This window comes from Sebastes fasciatus, chromosome 24, assembly GCF_043250625.1.
Source record: "Sebastes fasciatus isolate fSebFas1 chromosome 24, fSebFas1.pri, whole genome shotgun sequence".
Taxonomy (NCBI): domain Eukaryota; kingdom Metazoa; phylum Chordata; class Actinopteri; order Perciformes; family Sebastidae; genus Sebastes; species Sebastes fasciatus.
In genome coordinates, this window is record NC_133818.1 from 4,549,368 (window position 1) to 4,569,127 (window position 19,760).

Sequence of the window (19,760 nt, forward strand, 5' to 3'; positions counted from 1 at the left end):
TTCACCCTCCAGTTTTGTAATATTTACAGATTTATGAACTCTTTATCGACTCCCTCGCTGTGAGTCATTCTTAGATGAGCTGATGTAAACATCGTGCCACTTTGTGTGTGTTTGTGCTGCTGACCGTCTGGCAGAAAACGACGTCGCGGCGGTACTGCAGCGACAGGTCCATGGCTATCGTCGGGGCGCTGTCCTGCATCAGCAGGAACACCATGGACTTCTTGGCCTTGTCGCTCATCATGGCGACGCACTCTGTGAGTGTGGTGAGGAGAGGGTACAGCGCCTCACTCCACTCGCCTAGGTAACACATGCAGACATATAAAAGTGTAGGTATGGACAGATAAATCCCACTCAATGCAATTTAATGTTAGCCGAGTTAAAGTGTTATTTAGTACGAATAAAGGCACATAAAGTTAATTTATAAGTTGAGACAGAAACGGATGGAACAGAGAAGCAACAGGAAAAGCAGAAGCGCTGATCGAGACATTTGACATTTTGAAGTTTTGTCTCATCCTTTACAAGCTATTTGCAGAATAAAATAACTTTATTTAATCCTCAAGATGTCCTACATTTCCCAACTGGACATTTTCCATGACAAGCTACCACTTCCAATAAACCGTTTTTAAAAAGAAGAAATGAAACATTGAAGTTGTCCTCAGGGGGAAATCACAGCAGAATCAAAAGCAAAAAGTAGTTACTTAATTATGTCTGACACTTTATTATACCATAAAGTCTCAAGTTCTTTCCCATTTCCCACAGAAAATCATATAGTTTGGTCTTCTTAATCCCCAAATTGTGATGTTTTTACACTACACACCTTACATACTATATGAGGCAATGACCCATTGAGTCCAATTTTGTAAATTCTCCCTCTATTAAGACATTAAAAATAAAATCAAGGTATTACACACTGTCTGTTATCTAGAATTCATAGTTACATTATGTAAATCTCAAGGGTGCTCTGGGATTGAATGTGTTATTTGAATATGTGTTGGAGCTAAAAAAGGGTGTTAAGTGACTCTTTAATAAAGAAAAATAGCATAAAAATAAAGTAGTGGCATTTTGAGCAATCAAATAAAATGTGAAGCAGGTATAGTTTTTAAAAATACCTGATATATAAATATACTTAATGGGCAAGTTGAAGAAAAACTGCCCAAATGTCACATGATAATCATGTATTTACTGTTGAACCAGAGTCCTGGAGAGTCGGGGGGGAAGACGCAGAGAAGCATGGGAGGGACAGCAGCTCTTACCTGGGTACGCCTCTTCAGCACTGGGGCTTCCATCTGGAGGTGCAACGTGCATGATTAGCGGGCAGCAGAGACACATAGAAAACACTACAAACCAGGGTCAAACATCTATCCAAAAAACATTCAGCTTTTATTATAATGCTGGTTTTGATTGAAATAAAAAGGTGCGTAGTGGTGGCTTGTCTTATTCCTCACCACACTGACACCTTTCTGAAGTAAAAGTTTGGATAGACATGTGACCCTGGTCCAGTACAACATGTAGATTAAGCACAAAATCTCAGATAGCTGAAGGGCTGGCTGTGTTCAGCCATGAAGCAGCACTTACACAAAGCTGGAGAGAAGAAAGCTGTTTCTAATTTTCTGCTTATAGCTACAGAAATGCTGCAACATTGTGGACAGACATAACACACAACAACAAAGATTGCACATAAAACAAAATGCTTCACATTAGACAGTTTGTTTCTCACACAATAGGTCAGGATGAGTAATTTAGGTTAAGAATTGTCAGAAGCTGTAACTCGAGCATCCTGAACTAAAGAAAACTGACCTCAAAACACATTGAAACAAGAATAAGAAATGAAATAAACCTACAGGATTCTTGTGCAGAGGAGAGGGCAGGCAGAGAGGAAGAGGATGGTGGTGGTGGTGGTGGTGGTGATGATGATGATGATGATGATGGTAATGATGGAAATTCCTGTGATACACTTCCTGGGTTGATCCAGAAAGCTTGTCTTTTTCCTTCATCTTTTCACAGTGATACACAGCGGTGTTAATTTATACTCTCAAATGTCATTTAATTTGAATCAATTATATTTAATTTACTATATTTGTTTATTTATTGCTATTTTCTATTATATACATTCCTTTCAAAACCGATTTTAAAAGTTGAATATATTGTAATTTTGTTAATTTGTTTCTTTTTAAAGTCACCGACGTTATTTTTTTTTTTAATATTAACAAAAAGAACAAAAACAATTGAAACAAATTAAAAGTACTAAGGAGCAAGCAACATTTTGGCCTACATAAAAACTTTTTTTCCAGCCAAAAGTGATGCACTGCCATCTAGAAAAAAAATGTAAATGTATGTTTCATCATATTAACAACAGGTGAAATCAAAGGCATCCCAAAAAAAGAGAGATTTCACCTTTTGAACAAAAGATTGTCACATGAAATTCATGCATAAACATTGATTTGTCACATTTCTACTGTGAAATAGAAAAGAAACAACAAAGAATAGAAAGAAAAGAAACAAAGAAGTATATTTTGTGTGTGTGTGTGTGTGTGTGTGTGTGTGTGTGTGTGTGTACCTTTCTTACTGGCGCCGCCCTGCAGGTCAGTCTGGGTACTGTCCTGACTGCTGACGCTGGGCCTCCTCTCCTTCTGAAGCAGCTTGTCAACACGCTGGATGATGCACTCCAGAGATTTATCCACATTCACCCAAACCTTCTCCTGAAAAGGGATGGACACAAAGCAATGTAATCCATCTTTCAAGGCTTTGTAGAAAGGGCTAATAGAGAAATTACAGCAGGGAGAAGAACAGAGCCAGAGGGGAGAGAAGATGCATAAGAGATGAGGTGAATCACATCAGTATGCAAAGCAGCAAGCACGCCACAGTTTTACTTAACAAAGATTTTATGTAATGCGAGCAAATGTAGAGCTCCGACTCCATTACATAACTCCAAACTCTTGTCTCAGGATGCTTGGGGATATAGAAGCAAAACACTGACGATTTGGACTAATTCTGTCACATTAACAGCCATGTTTTATAGTGTTTTTAGTACAAAAAAAACAGGAAAACAAGTAAAAATTTTGATTTAATGAGTAGTTTAGCATTTTAATATATATCCACATCTTTTTTTTAACTCAATGCATGAATATTTGATGAACAACAAATAGCAAAAATATGTGTATCATATTGTGCACTGACAAATTAAGTTACTCACTAAATGACTGGATGACTAAAGGTGTTAGAAGCAGCTATAAAGACGTCGTACTACATCCTGTTATTTTCAACTTGAGTATAGATAAAACTAGATGACTGTCAATATTTGTTTAACATTTAGTGAATGACGTGAGAAAAACATTATAAAACTGTTTCAGTTAGTTTTGGTGATTCCTAACTAACTAATCAACTCACCCACTCCTCTTCATGCCAGTCTACGTGCAGTGAGGATCGGCTGTTGCGACCGCTCCACTTGGCGAGCAGAGTGTCTTGGTCGTTACGCAGCACTACTTGTTCTGAGTCGGCGGAAGGTGATGCTTTGGAGGCGATGTACTCAGGCCGTGCTGCGTTCAGGGCCTGAATGGCTGAAGCCAGCAGCTTACAGTCGCATACCGTCACAAGCTGACGAGTCTGAGAAGGTATCCGTTACATGTCATCAGTCCAAAAACAACATAAAAATCAATCACAAACTAAAATTAAAAGTAAAATACCTTATCAGCCAAAATAGCGAGCGTCCTCTCTAGTCCGCTGGCAGATCGATCCTTGGCGGCCCGGGAAAGCCTCTCAGCATAGTAGCTGACCTGAGTCTTCAGCGTGTTGATGTGGGCGATGATCTCTTTGGCTCGGACGACGTCCTGCGGTATGTAGACGATGGACTGCGAGCTAGAGAGGGCGCTGCTGCAGAAAGCAAAGATGCATGGTTTTAGCAGTATTCGAGTGTATGCTGATGACATTAAAAGTTGACTGTTGAGTCCATCTAAGAAGGGAATCTGTTTTATGTCTTATAAATAGTATTGTGTTAATAACATAGCATTAGCATGCACATGCCTGTTCTTAAAAACGGTCCTAATCAGTGAAATGCTACAGGTAAACACAAAGACAACATGAAAGTGACTTCAATAAACAGGACTGGGGGTGATACCGTTCACTTTAGAAATTCAGATAGATCTTAGTGAGAATTTCCGACATTCTTATCAATGTTTAATAACAGATTTATATGTTTTCCAAGTGAAGATATGTGCTTTTACTAGACGACAGCAATGACTGAATTTACAAAATGAGCGGTATTTCAAACTTTGTGCACTGTGTTATAAAATATCTGGGTTTCACACATAAGTGAGCTTGTTTTAGGACAACATCCATCCAATATTCTAATCGATTGACAGCCCTATTTCAAACGCAACACTGTTAATACCAAATGCATCATGTGTCATTATGTACACAAGCAATGTGACGTCTTGCAATGTTTCAAGTGTTTGCAAATCACATCATTTCACCCTAAACCTACTCACCAGTTCATCCACAACGCTTGACAATAATTAAACATTGTTGTACAACTCAAATAAACAGTTTACGTAATTTTTTTGTGGTGGAACAAGGCAAACAGTGAGAGGCAAACGGTGTACAAACAAATGAAAACAAGCAAAGCAGTGCAACAACTCACCATTCCTCCTCATATACGCTGATCAATAAAAAGTAACAAAAACAAAATTAAGAGGAAGCCGTAGAACTGAATTAACGCAATAGTTGAAGAAACAATGCATTCATTTTTTAATGGATAAATGACTCCAGGGCAGCAAAAATAATTTCATATGGATCAAATGTTTTAACAATTTGAAATAATATCAGTAAAATAATGAATAAAGCAACAAAAAGAGCAGATATCACTGTGATTGAGGGAAAAAATAAACATGCATATGTATTTCTTTCTTCTATTAAGTGGTCATTCTTGGTCAGTTTTCCAAGTCTAAACTTACTTTTTCTTTGCCTCCTCAAACTTCTGGATGAGTTTCCTCAAACCGCTGTTTTTAAAGCCCTGGCAGTGAGCCGCCGGAGCTCCGATTGTTACCACATCGTACGTGTGTTCTGGAGACGGAGAGGATAAAAAAATTGTGTGAATAGACTAAAAGGGAACTACGCCAGTTTTTTAAAATCCATACATGAACTTTCCTCGGCCATGGGAATAACAATTCTTAATTTAGGTGGTGTTCCCCTTAAAGTATGTTCGTAGGAGTTTTCATTGAGTTCATATGTTCTTATGTCTCACCGAAGCCCAGCTCGTCCTGCACCCTCATCCTCTGAATGTGTAGGTTGGTTGGCATGAACTCAAGCTTCCTCTCTGCCTTCAGGTTACTGGCTTTAAACGATGGACCTGACGTGGAGTGAGACAGAAAGGAGAACGGGGAAAATAATCGTATCTGACAAACACAACGGGAAACTTTGTTGTAGCTTATTTTAAAATGATGTTTTTAACAACAAGAGGCCACGGAGAAGCCTCTAACCTCTGTAGTTGTTAAGGTCAGACAGCGCTTCCTGGTAAGCGAGTATTATGGTCTGGTACTGAGAGACAATCTGTCGCCTCAGATTCTCCCAGCAGGGAGATAACTCTCCCAGCTCCTCTAGCTCACACACCCTGCAGAGTTGTTCAGAGAATAAACGGGATTTAGGCATTACAGAGGAAAATAAATGTTGTTATTGCAATATTACTACACACCTCTAAAGATGCATTTGACTTTTGCTGCTTTTCATTATCTTGTGTGACAGTAAATGGCAAGTTGAATGTCAGAAATGTGCATGCGTGTTTGTACCTTGCTGCGTCCTCCTCCAGTAGCAGCTTGACGAACTGTCTGGGGATGTTTAACGAGAGGACGCTCTCAGCCATTTGCTCCAGCACCCGTAGGTGGTTCCCATCCGTCGTGGGGAAGCGGTACATCCTGGACATCGTGCCTCCAAACACTGAAGATACGGAAAATTCAATTAGGCTGGATTAGATTGTGGTATATTAGATCAGTCTCTCAATAAAGATGTTTGTTTAGTTTCAGGAGTATGACATGCAGTAAGGGTAACCAGTTGGAACTGAACCAGTATAGTTAGTTATAGCTATTTAACTATACTTTACTATATAATTATTACAAAAAAAAGAAAGAAACATTCATGAAAAACATATTATAACAACAACAACAAAAAAGTCAAGATGAAAACCAAACAAAATCAAAAAGCACAAGTGTGTATGCAAGTAGTAAAACAATAGAACAAAAATAAACAAAAATAATAGATACAAATGTTATTGTACCCTTTCAAACATGTCATATCTGTGTTATTTTTGGATCAGTAATCTATCCCGGAGGTAAACACATCTCTCCCTCTCCTTGGTGACAATCAATACATGTCTGCTTGATAATATGATTTATGCTCTGATGTATTGGGAAACATGGAGCCATGCTGGCGAGAGAGGTAGAGGAGGGGAATGACGGAAACCAAATCATTTAATTATATTGTTATCATGCTTTGGCACACCTGAAATATTATCTATACACATATCTATTTTTAGTCCTTCATTTTCTGGACAGTGTAAGGTTATAACGTGGATCTTAAAAATGTGCGGCTTCATTTAAAGATGAAGATCTTTTTCGCAGAACAAGGATGTTCCAGAAGTCAGAAACTCTCTCAGACATGCAAATCAATCCAATGTGAATCTATCCAGATGTTTAACTAAACCTAAACAACTCAATGTACCAAATTGTGACCCTTTTAATGGTCATTTTTAGGCGCCATTAACTCATAAAGTCAATATGGTCCTACCTGAGCGCAGCAGGGTGTCTTTGCATAGCGAGGCGTACTTGATCCGGACTCCCATCGACTCGGTGAGGCTCTCGTCGACGGTCAGCATCGTCTGCAGGACACACGCATGTACCGGTGTTACACAGCGAATCAACAACCGCCTCCATCTGCCTGTCCACTCTTTGATGCCTACATCACACTCTGACTCACAGTGCTCCTACACAAACCCAATCCACTATCATTTTACTGCCATGTTTGAGGCTGTGTGACATGTTTATTATGACATAAAGAAGGTTAAGTGACTTTTGTTGAATTAGACACAGAAAAACAGGAAGTCTCAGAGACACACATGAAACACTTGACACTTTAGTTAAGTATCATCTGATCAGACTGTCCTATTAAAGCATATAAAAATACATAAATTTCTCACCCGTCCATTGATGCTGTCCGGCAGTCGGCCGACCGACATCCTCTGATCGGCTCTCTCCTCCAGCTGCCAGGCCGCTATGTTGATGTTCCCCACCCGCTCGTTCTCTGCTGATCTGTCCATTGAAACACAGTTACTTGATTTCTTTTCATATGATTATTTTTTATAAATTTGAATTCATTGATTAGTCTATAAAAACAAAGATATTTAATTTACAAAGATATAAAGCAGAAAAAGCCTTTTACCCCAAAAACCCCAAAACCTTTCAATTTAAGAAGGTGGAAGTGTTTGGTACATGCTAAAAACACCTTAAAAATGGCAAGATTTTATGAATTATAGAACTAAAAATGTAACTCCCAAACACACTTTACTCTTTTTATTTCCTACATTATTTTAATTTTATGTCTGTTGTTTAGATGTTCATCTGTGGGTTTTTCTATGTTTGTACATGGTGAAAGCATCAATAAACAAATCGTGAAAAAGTGGGGAAAAAAAGATAATCGTTAGTTGCAAATTGCACGATTTTTGGAAAAATAGAATTTGAATTATGGTTATTGCAATATTTTTGTTATTGTGATACTTTTTTGTGAGTGTTACCTCAGTTCGAGCTGTAACCTGTGGCTCGTCTCCTGCAACAACTCCTTCACAGGAAAAAGTGCTGAGCCCAACATATACATCTAAAGAAAAAGAGAGACAATATTACTGATATGTTCATATTCAGCTGTTTATTCATCTCTTCTTAGCTGGTGAGAACTCCAGAGAACAGACAAGTCAATGTTTGTCTTTGCTGAGCTGATGTTACAGAAACTGGAATCACATTTAGTTTGTGTAACAAAAAGTGAAACTTTTCCACCTCAACTGAGAACATAATTGTAAAACATTAAAGATAAATCCATGTGAATAAAGCGCTGTGTCGTACCGTGCCCTGCGAGCGGTCTTTGACATCGTAGACGGCCAGCTTCACCTGCGTCTGGTGGTTGATGTTGGAGTCCTGGAAGAAGGCGATGCTGCTGAGGAAGATGGGGTTACTGGTGCCCTGTGGACGGACGCAGTGACATCGGCATTACTTCACCTTTTCAACTTATGCTACAATTCTGTCAAATAAAACCTTCAGTTGCCTTCTTTGCTCTTCCTTTAAAATGTAAAAAAAATATTCATCATGACTCATTCTGCACTTTTAAACACAATTAAATCAGATTTGAGGCGATCAGTTTATGTATCGTAGAAGCTAGAGGGTGATTTCAGGTGGTCGGAGCGGAGGTGTGTGTCTAGAAATCATTTGGCAAAAAACCTTTCTAAAAGTGAGTGGTTGCAGTTCAATTTATTCATTTCTCCCTCGTCCAACGCCTCCTGATCTACAGTAACAACGTAGATGAGGGAGGTGTAGGTGGAGACAAACAGTCCTCAACACCCACTTCTGAGTGATCCAATAAAATCCCTGAACAATTTCATCAAATCCTTCTCAAAATTACACATATTTCACCTGGAAATATGTCACATGAAGGAGGCTGAGGAGTGACTTTAAAGCAGAAGATTTATTAGGAGTGTGAAGCGTCTGACCTCTATGACTTCGGTCTGGGCGTGTTTGGTCCAGAAGGCCTGCGGTGGTGTCGTGCAGCTCACTGCTACAAAGCTGTTGGGTTTTCGATCCAAAGCAGGAGTCAGCAGGTCTGTGCAGGCTGGAGGAGAAACACTACATCAGCCAAGAGGCATGAAAACAACCCAACCAAGGGTTCTGGAAGATGATATATGTATTATTTTTCACTTTAAACTAGAAAATATCATAAAATAGACAACAAACATAAACATTATAATTGCTTACCATCTTTTTAAAGACAATAAATGATGCACTGATATATATTATTGATGAGTCCAAGCTGCTCTCATCAGCTAAAAGCCTAAATTGTGTTACTCACCCACACTGAACTCAAGCACAGGCTCATCTGGGTCCTGACTGTTTCCTGGAAACCAACCAACAAGTCACATAAACATTAGATATCAAAGAAACACTGTGGTGGACACATAGTCCTGCACACTGAGATGAACAACTTCCATTTCAAAATAGCATGAGATATTTTTATTAGAATTGTTGGTGCTCAAAGTGGCCTCTAAATGGTATTTTAATTGTACATTATTGCACATTTAACGTCATTTTTATTCAGGGTAGAGACGTGAGGTAAAATCTTCGGACACCAGACTTAGGATACTTTTAGATCAATAACAGGTTTTTGTCAGGTTACTTCTGTAAAGACTTGACCGTCCCTCACCTGCGAGAGCCAAGCCGATCATCTCGCTGGACAGCTCAAATGTGCTGGCCCGGTACACTGACCACGGCCTCTGGATGCGGGAGCCGCGCTCTCGGACCCCCGCCATGCCTGTCCGGGAAGAGCGGGCGACGGCAGGAGGCCTGAACACACACCCTCACACACACCGTCACACACTCCCATGTGAGGTGCCCCTCTTTCTGCGTAGATCCACGGCTGCTTCACAAAGCAGGTCGTCCTCTCTACAGGAGAGAAGAGAGGTCAGATTAAAATGACATCAAGGGAAACATTCTTCATCTGCGCTTGAAAATGATGCATTTTTAATTAATCAAGCAGGTTTTTGAGATGAATTCTTTTTCATGAAGCCACGGTTTGCTTAATCACCTCATTATTTTTAAATTTATCAAATTAAGTTAAACAATAAAAACAACTGGAGGTTTTGGTGAGGAGGTTCATACGAAAGCCCAATCAATACATCCGCAAGGAAACATTAAATATTACATATTGCAGATATGTATGGGCATGTACTGTATGTCGGCAGGTGATACACAAAGAAACGGCAGCCTCTAAAGTTTTACTGGCAGCATATTTGTTTACGTTTGATTTGAATTTTTCTTTATTAAGTTTAATATATCTTTATTTATAGTTCTTTAAAATTATTTCAATGACGTTACTGATGAAAACTTTTCTAATATATTTACTGTCACGGTCGTCCGATAATAAAGTTTAATGTTCATCTGTAAAATATCTTTACGCAGACATATTTTTATAAACTATTTATAAAAATGTATTATTGATTTTTTCCCCTCAAGTATCTATATTAGTGTCAATTTATATATTTATTTGAATTCATTGATATTATTTTTTTCTTTTCCTTCTGTCTTTTTTGTAAACTAATTTCAATATTATTAATGTCATTATTTGTTGTTGTCTTTCTTTTTATTATATATATATATATATATATATATATGCTAATGTGCCAACATGTGAAGGGGGAAGCGTGAGGAGAACAGAAATAAGGAACGAGGTAGAGAAAGTGAGAACAGGCACAAAACTGGCAAGAGACGGAAAAAAGTATCTTTCTACTTAACTCACAAGGTCAAGTAATCCAATTGTTATTCACATTCACCACCTACACAGTCAACAGCATATCTTCATATTACCCTTTGCAACTAATATGTAGGAATACGTAAATATCAAATATCCAAAACGCTTTAAAAGTATATTAAACAAGTCGCCCCAGCTTAACATTTTATCATTAAATGTTTGTGCACTGTCGGACTTAGAAATTAGAATAAAGTATGTATAAAAATAAAGTTTTAAAATCCCTTTAAAACAGCCTTCTTCCTTGCTATCATGGGGAGCAGAAGGGCAAACATGCATTTATGGTTACATATACAGTATATTTATATCAATATATTATTTATAGACTGGAAAAGAGAAAGACACACGTGTCTGTTAGCATGCGACTGAGCATCATCTGTCAGCCTCATGCATCCCTGAGTGCTCTCAACATCAGCACGTGTGTTTAGGTCACATTTTATTCTATATATATATATATATATATTCATAAATGTACAGTATGTGTGTGTGGAAATGGAAAAGACAACAGTTGCTCCAGCAGTGTGTTGATAAGCATCCGTGTATGTCATCCCACGTAGAAACTTATAAATTAGCATTTTATGTGCCTATTTATGCTCACCATATGATGATGTTGCTAAGAGACTAAGTTTTTCCTTAGGTCCTACACAGTTTTTGTATTTCTCCTCCTCATTTCCTTTGCCTTTCTTTGTCTTTATATCCTCTGCATCCTCCTCCCTTCCTAATTTTGTGAGTTTATCACCTGAAAACACTGTTGTTCTCCCCAAATCTATCGTTTTTTCGCTCTATTTCCTCGTAATATTCAGAATCTTTTGGGATCTGTCTCCCTGAAGGCTTCATCCTGTGGATGAGCGACTGTCCCACTCTCACTGTCTCTCCTGCTTTCGTTGCCTCTGTCCCATTTTGTTAAAGAGCAATTAGCCTATTTGCAGCAAAGCATCAAACGCAAGGGACAGTAGCTGGCTGTGGTCTACTTAGACAATACACTGTAGTCTATTTTGGTAGATTTGTGCTCTATTTATTGTAGATACATGTTTTTTTTAATTATCCAGGTTCAGGTCAAAGTTGTAAACACCTCATGTCAGAGCTGTAAATTCAGTGTTTTCTCAAATGAATAAATGGTCGTTTGTGTTGACTCCTTTAAAACTGCCCACTGAAATGAGTTTTCCTGAGATGAAGCTCCTCTAAATGATACATCTTTTTACAAATAGAGTGATCTGAGTTTAATTGTGGTTCTGGGTTAATAGTTGGTGGCCTACTTCCTGATATGTGGCCCACCGCCGATCTCCTGGCAGAGCCTGATACGGCCCACTTCGGTCAGCTCAGATACATGTGCCCTACATCTGTCACCGTAAACATCTGGAGCACTACCTGAAGACATATTTTTTTACACCCCTAGCAAGAACTTTCCCAGAAGAACCAAGAACATTTTTTCCCATGAACAGACTTGAGTCCTTGATTAATAATGTGTACTTCTAAATATGCAAGTCAACAAATAACCTCAAAATCTTTGTGACTAAAGATAAAATACTTGCCGCACTGTGAGTTGTAAGAGTTGGCATTACAAGCCGCTGTGCAGCGTTTCGCCACGTGTTAAGCCTTTAAACACACTAATCTGTCACTCCAACTGGACTTCCTGGATTGTATTTCATCTATCACACCTACGCAACCTTGTTTTAACACGGCTCAAACCTCTGCAAACACTCATTACACAACTGTCTGTCACACCCAAAGATTTAATTCCTATTACAGCTTCAAAGAAACAAATAAACAGGGAAAATCAGCCTTGAGTCTCTTTCTCTACAAGTATTGTAGTCGCATCAAAAGACGCACCAACGGGCGCCTGGGTTAGCTCAGTTGGTAGAGCGGGCGTCCATGTATCAAGGCTTGGTCCTGACCGCGGCGGCCCGGGTTCGAATCCGGCCTGTGGCCCTTTCCGCATCCACTCTCTCTCTCCCCCCTTTCAAGACTATCCACTGTCCTCAATAAAAAAATGGAAAAATGCCCCCAAAAAAATAACTTTAAAAAAAAAAAAAGACGCACCAACAGTAGAGGTATGAAAACCTGAATATGCAGGGGTTGGAATTTAAAAACCGCAAGACAAGATGAGCAAGATTAACTTAATACCTAGACTCTCGTGAGCAGCTGAGGCGACATATCTGTCATATCTCTGGAGGGGGTTGTTTGTGCAGTGGTTCAATATTCATGTAACAACATGAGCTTTGACAGCGACGTTGGAGGCACCACAAACACTTAGTCATCAGCATTGAAGAGACAGATATCAAGAGCTACAGTAGAAATGGGATTATAGGCAAACATATGCCCTTTTAATATCTGTCTTTGTCTGCACATTTAGGGATGTATTATCATGTTTAATTGCATGTTTGAGTGTGTGTGCATGTATTAGTCTCCTCCAGCTTTGTCTAATCAGGTAAACGGCTGGAAGACAGTCGATTTGCAAGCTGTACGAAGAGCTAAGTCAACAGTATAAAGAGCTCTTGATAAGCATGTTCACCAGGAAGTGTTTTACAGCAAACATGGGACAGTAATCTACAATAATAAAACTAATACAAGCTACAGTTGTGTCTGTCTGTTCCTGCCAGATCAAAAGACAGTCAGTGTGGCTCCAGCTCTGCGTTACTACAGATTTATGAACACACACAGTGCAGATGATCAAAGACTATACAGCTCTCAGCCATCGTGTCTCTGGTTCCTCTAATGTTGGTACATCAGCACCAGTAAGTTCCTGCTAAAATACAATACAATTCAGACAGAGACAGAAGCTTAGATGGCCTTTTAACTAAATGTCATAGGTTCAAACCCTCACTTGTTCTCCTTTTAAAGTGGCCTAAAAGAATGGAAAATATGGACTACTACACAGATTATAAAACGGCACGGATTCAGATGAGTTCAGATTATCAATCCGATAAAATCTTGAAAGTATCAGCCCTGCACACACCAGCAGGTGTTTATTATAGTTAGTTATGTATTTATTAATGTGGATGGGGGAGTCTGGGAGATGTCAATCAAAATCTATACAAACCCACACAGCCCTAAAAATAAGTCTATTAAGTGCAGCATGCAGCACAACTCCTCTTCCTAACATACAGAGATTGAGCAAACTCTAGTGAATGGAGCTCTAAAAACTGTCCAGATATACTATGAATGATGTCACTCATGTCCGCATTGAATTTGACCAATGAAAATAGGTGCGCGAAACTAGGGATGCACCGATCTGACTTTTTCAGTCCTGAACCCATAGCTATACCTCGGCTTTGGGTATCGTCTGATAACGAGTACCGATCCGACACAGTGTTTAAATCAATAAGCTGTATGCTTCACTGTGTGGAATATACAGATATACATTCACTGAATTTAAAACAATAAGTACATACACCAGCAACTTGGTGAAATTCTTCAAAATTAACAGGATTCGTATTCGCTGATGCACGGAGTAGGTTAGGACATCTTCATTGGGAAATACTGAAACAACCTGATGCTCGCTTGTTCGCATAGCGTCCAGTTGGGAAGAGGTGTAATATGTCTAATACTTTAGCTGGTATTCCAATAAAATGCCATATTACATTACATTTTAATTATATTTGCCTGCTTTTATTCTGAATGCCAGATGTATTTTCTGGAAATATTAAAAAGACATCATTGTTACTTTGCAAGATTCTTTCTACCCGGGATGTTTCTACCTCACTCCGGTAGCTTTTCATATTACCACAGAAGCAACTCGAGAAAATGACCAGACTCGATGCATCTCTGGTCTCAAACCTAGAAGGAAATTTCCAGTGTCTCAGCCAACTGGAGTTACATTTTCCACTCCCAAAGCCAAAAAAACACCACAGTTTGAGAAGGGCTTAAGACGCTTATCAAAAGTGGGTTTCTACACATCTTTCCATGCTTTTTACGGACATCAACTTCCTGACTTTATTTGAAGTTATCCGATATGAGTTTTGGCTGTCAAACACATTTTCCACTCTTTTTTTCCTCAATACAATAAAGGATGAATTCTAAACCTATTATTTTTCCTGCTAATCACAATAAACCCATCACTTTTCTTCATCCATTTTTATTCACCACGCTTCCTGACACATTAACAGCAAATCCCTTTGTGTATGACCTGCAACAGATGACAAATTTAACAACTCTAATCAATTAAGTAATCTGGCAGGCCTGGGGAATTCACTATCTCGCCAAAACAGTCCAGTGATGCCAACAAAAAAAACACACGAGGAAGTCAAAGTCTCCTCCGAATCCATGGCAGCACAGAAACTTCACTGAGGGGGAAAAGCTGCCATATAAGGGAGCTCCAAATTTAGCCTGGCGTGTCACTGAATATGTGTGTGTGTAGGTTTGTGAGTCACATGAATTGGGGCACACACACACACACACACTGTATAGGCCACCAGTAAATCCGGGCCACATAACACATAAAACCCCAATCCAGGATCCACAAAGTGGATTTTGGCTTATTTTTCAGGGTGTAAACAGGCTTAAGATCCAAATGCCACAACAAAAATCACTCTAAAATATTAAGGGATTCAGTCTGTGATCGGTTTTATTATGGCAACACCAAAGGACCTGAATTACTTGCTACATTAATATGGATAATTGCATTAAAAATCAGGAGTCACATTTTGCTCAATTCTTCTTATTTTACATATTTAACTTAGAGCGAACAACAATGCAAGAATCCTTTGCTTGTTGGAGAGATTGAACAGGTGGCTTCTAGTTAAATCTGCAGGACACATCAAGTATTTATGGCCAGATTTAACTTCCTTTAACAGGTCTTTATCATTGTATGTGACTTGATCCATGTCCATCCAACACTGAAAGTAGTAAAAGTAGAATAAGCACCGCAATATCGTTAATAGGGGAGGTTTGGATCGTACAAAGCTTCTGACCTTGACACTGGAGGTCGCCGTTCCCATCCTGTCTCCTACCAACAGTTATCAATCAAATCAATCCCAACTTTCTAGCCAATGTGAACAAACAAAGATCGAGTGATACTGGTGAAAGCCACCGAATGGAAAATTGTTTATCAAGGTCAAGACTAAATTTATAATCTCAGCTCATGTAAGCGGTTTTGGAGGGGCCGTGACGAACGACTTGTTTAGGTTGGAGGATTCATTCATCAGTCTGGAGATTTTCAAACAAGATGTATCCTGGCAAACCTGCAGCGTGTTGTGAAATCAGATATTTAAAGACCAGCTTTAAGAAGGTTAGCTAATAATAGCAGACAAGATCCTTAAAGTTATGGGCAACCGGATGCCACAACTCCCTCTGATTTGTGACAGAGACGTGTGTTTGCCGTAAACACTGTGCTCACATATATCTTCTGTGTACATGTATGTGGGTGTGTTTGAAGCTTCTGTCTTGTTTCGAGACAGACTGGGTGAAAGAGAGACAGAGTGAGGCGAGAGTGAGAGTCTAGTTGACCATACATGGTGAAACCCCATTTTACAGCTTCCTCTGTGCCAAGAGGCCTTTCACACACACTGAAGACAAGTCATCACGCCACACGTGTGTGTGTGTGTGTGTCGGGTCACATCTCCTCTAAGGCGGGACTTCTAAATTTGGTTCTTCAGTGATGCTTTTCACGCAATATGCAAAAGTACAACTCCAAAACTAAACAAACATCCCACCAAAGATGCAGCAGATTATTTGTTGAGAAGAATAATATCAAACGTTACAATTGGTTTTCAACTGCATGCCACTGAGGTCCAGCAGGTTCTAAGTGTACACAAATACCACAGAAGCAAATTTCACTGTTTTTGCAACAGAGGGAAGGGAAACAAACTGCTATAGAGATGATTATTGTCTCAAACAGTCTCAGAATACTTTATTGTAGTGAGATCTTTACCTGCATCGAGTGGGTTATGTTTGCAGTCCAGTTAACAGGATATTTCTAAAACTTAGATGCCGATCCAGATTTTTTCGAGTAACATTTTTGGGCTTTTTTACTTTTTTCTGCACCTACATGAATATGTGACACAAATCTGACACATGCATCCCATGATTGTCTCAGTCATCGTAAGGATTTTGATGTAATTGGGATTGTTGTTTGGACAAAAGCTAGACATTTGAAGACTTGAGCTTTGGGAAACTATTAAATATTTTATAAACCAAACAATTAATAAAAATAATAACAGTATGCGTTAGTTGCAGCCCTAGTAATATGATATTCAGAGGGTGTTTATGGGCTCACTGATCATTTTATATCTACTGTACTCACAGTCTATTGATGGGATGAAGGAGAAGAGGAAGTGAGCTGATCCAGATCCAGTGAGGATGATCAGGGTAGCAGGAGTTCACAATCTGAAAAGACATGAAACGGCAGTTTTTACATGTGAAAGTACAACTCATTTGTGTGTAAACTGTACCAGAGTAACAATACTAAAAAATACAAACGAAAGCGTGGTTCTGTCAAAAACAGGTTTGTCCCCATGTTGCTCCATTGAGCCAATCACAGAGGTATTCCCTGTGTGTGTGTGTGTGCGCGTGTGTGTGCGTGTGTGTGTGGACCCTGAGGGATCGGCATTAGAATAAAGCATGAATAATTTCTTTAGAGGGACGGAGCAGCTGTAGCCCTTTCACATGAAAATGAGCATCGCCCGCCCACACCCTCTAACACACACAAACACACACAGAGCTATATTGAGTATCACCCCCTCACTCGCAGCCATGTCACCACATCACCAAATAGGGCTGCAACTATTGCTGAATAATCCGTCCATTATTTTCTCGATTAATCAATTAGTTGTTTGGTCTATAAAATTTCCCAAAGCCCAAGACGACGTCCTCAAATGTCTTGTTTTGTCCAAAACTCAAAGATATTCAGTTTAATGTCATAGAGGAGAAAAGAAACCAGAAAATATTCACATTTAAGAAGCTGGGATCAGATCAGTTTCAATCAGATAAATGTTGTGACCTTATTTGTGTGTTAAATCTTCCCAGTTTACATTGTAAGCATTTTAATCGAGAACCGTATCACCTCATTTACACTTCACGCTAAATGTGGGTCATCGGGTCAATCAGTTTGATGACGGTAATGATAAGATAAGAGACGTCTCCAAGTTTCAACTGAGCAATACAGCTCAAGTGAACGAAAAACATTTAAAAAAGCTGCTAATCACACCCTGTAAGTTCATTAAGAAAATGCTGTCATAGTATTAAAATGGTCTTAATTCAACATACAAAAGGAGAGTACAAACCTCACTCGGTGAGTGTGAGAGAAACTGCGTCTTGCTCAAGTAAGCATCACTTCCTTCTGCTGTTTTAGGAAGTGTGTTAAACGAGTCGGTTGGCTGAAAACGCTAACCTTCAGTCTGTTTTCAGTCTGTGTTGCACAAACACCTGGATGCACTTCATAATATATGGCTGCTTCACTGACACATTCATGGCAAAGAACACTTTTAAACATCTATAATGTGTGTTTACTTTGAGCTACATCTATTTTATTCCAGTAATTACATATATTAGCATTAAAAAAGGAAGGCAGATCCAGATTAAGATCTGGTGTCTGAGTCAGAATCACACAGCTAACCTTACCCTGACTTTAACCTGAACATGAGTGAAACCTTCACCTTGATACTAGCAGCATAATTATCTATCAGATAAATGACAGATAAATGCCAGTGAAAGGCCACCAAACACAATGTAACAGAGACCTACTACTCACTACTGTTTAGCACATAGTTGGGGGGATTTCCAGCCACTGATCTTACCCGGAAAAAAAATTGAAAGTTGAATCAAAGATGACGCACAAGACAAAATAAAACCCAACAATCTGAAGCTGATGGAGGAGATGCAGTGAAAGCAGAAGTGAGCTGGCATACAGGGTCAAGTCTCGCTTTGACTGGCTCTGAGGAAAAACTGCAAGCTTCAGTTCCCACAATATGAAGGAAGGAATCAATGAAGACTTGCTGACATAAAACAGAAGCTTTTTGTAGATTTCTGCAGACTTGTCCTGTGTTTTCATACTTAATCGCAAAGGTAAATCAATCTGTCAACGATAGTTGATTCTACTGAGGACAGATGATGATGCTGGACCAGAACTGACAGAACAAAATCTAGTTTTGTTTTACTTGCAGATTTCTACAGGGATTCATTGAGACATGTTCTCCCAAACAAATAAGGCTAAACTGTTCAGTATCCAAATGAATATTTAATTTCAACTAGGGCTGTCAAAGTTAATGTGATAATAATAAGTGAGTTTGCTATTGCTAGTAACTATTAAACTATTTTCTCTTTGTAAAAGATGATTTTATGGATACATGAGCTGCCAAATTTTGTTTGTTCTTGTACAAAACATTACCAAACAGATCCATGTGACCATGACCTCATCTGGTCTGAGGATGTGGGCATCAGCTGATGAATCATCACAATGAGGAGACAAAAACCAAAGAACAAAAGGTGATGCCGACCAGTGAGTCACCTCAGTTAAGTCACATAGTTCCATTAGTAAAGACAGTAAGAACATGTCAAAAAAGACAAGAGAAAAGGGTGTCTGTCTCATTGTGGACTGTAAATGTCATTTGAATATGAAGCTTTTATGAATGAAAGCATTCAGATGTGCCGTCTAACAGGTCTGCTTCACGTCTCTGGTTTTCACGAGAGGCCAGTGATGGAGTCTCCAGCCATCTGTGCCAAAGTGATGCTGTCTGCCAGGACGGACATTTGTCTGCCTGTTTAACTTCACAGGGCCGCAGAAAAACAAAACAAAATGTGTCACATGCTAATTTTTTTTTTTATAAAAGATGTTACTGCTCAAAACTTGAGCCTTGATTATAGGACATTTTAGCTGTCAGAGTTTGAAATGTGCCATTACATCCTCCAGCCAGCATTTATGGGATACATGATACAGTCTTTTTCCATTTGAGGCTTTCAGGAGGTTTTGGTTAGCGGAGATCTTTCAATCCTCTGGGACCACTATGAATATAACTGTCACACAGTTTGGATCAATAACTGTGCCTTATTACATTTGAGATGGTATTAACAACGTTCTTCAAAATATCGGATCTGAAAATGTATTTGATTTATCAAATTCAAGTAAAAAAAAAAAAGCCAAATACGCACTAGTTCCAGCATCTAAACTGTGGTGATTTGCTGCTTTTTAGAAAGACTTGGGATTTTTCACAAATTGATGTGAAACTTTAGACCAGAAAATAATATTCAGCTCAGTCGAGATGCATCAGGATCTGCGT

General features: G+C 39.0%; 1 protein-coding gene across 18 annotated transcripts in view; it reads right to left on the bottom strand.

Annotated features, from left to right (window-relative positions):
* Window positions 1-19,760, bottom strand: part of LOC141763099 (inositol polyphosphate-4-phosphatase type I A-like) — a 38,195-nt gene that overhangs the window by 14,080 nt on the left and 4,355 nt on the right. For 5 of the 18 annotated variants that reach the window (XM_074627398.1, XM_074627400.1, XM_074627394.1 and 2 more), the window contains 17 exons: window positions 16,790-16,872; window positions 9,448-9,686; window positions 9,097-9,141; window positions 8,741-8,859; window positions 8,100-8,216; window positions 7,778-7,857; window positions 7,184-7,295; window positions 6,775-6,865; window positions 5,781-5,928; window positions 5,475-5,605; window positions 5,240-5,344; window positions 4,950-5,058; window positions 3,684-3,870; window positions 3,388-3,603; window positions 2,558-2,699; window positions 1,842-1,994; window positions 125-297 (listed from right to left, as the gene is read on the bottom strand). In XM_074627398.1, the coding sequence (XP_074483499.1) occupies window positions 125-297; window positions 1,842-1,994; window positions 2,558-2,699; window positions 3,388-3,603; window positions 3,684-3,870; window positions 4,950-5,058; window positions 5,240-5,344; window positions 5,475-5,605; window positions 5,781-5,928; window positions 6,775-6,865; window positions 7,184-7,295; window positions 7,778-7,857; window positions 8,100-8,216; window positions 8,741-8,859; window positions 9,097-9,141; window positions 9,448-9,553 (2,034 nt within the window). In that variant the 5' untranslated portion in view covers window positions 9,554-9,686; window positions 16,790-16,872. Of the gene's footprint in view, window positions 1-124; window positions 298-1,253; window positions 1,287-1,841; window positions 1,995-2,557; window positions 2,700-3,387; window positions 3,604-3,683; window positions 3,871-4,636; window positions 4,655-4,949; window positions 5,059-5,239; window positions 5,345-5,474; window positions 5,606-5,780; window positions 5,929-6,774; window positions 6,866-7,183; window positions 7,296-7,777; window positions 7,858-8,099; window positions 8,217-8,740; window positions 8,860-9,096; window positions 9,142-9,447; window positions 9,687-16,789; window positions 16,873-17,768; window positions 17,792-19,760 lie in introns of those variants that run through there. The other 13 variants (XM_074627393.1, XM_074627386.1, XM_074627387.1 and 10 more) reach the window with 9 other exon arrangements.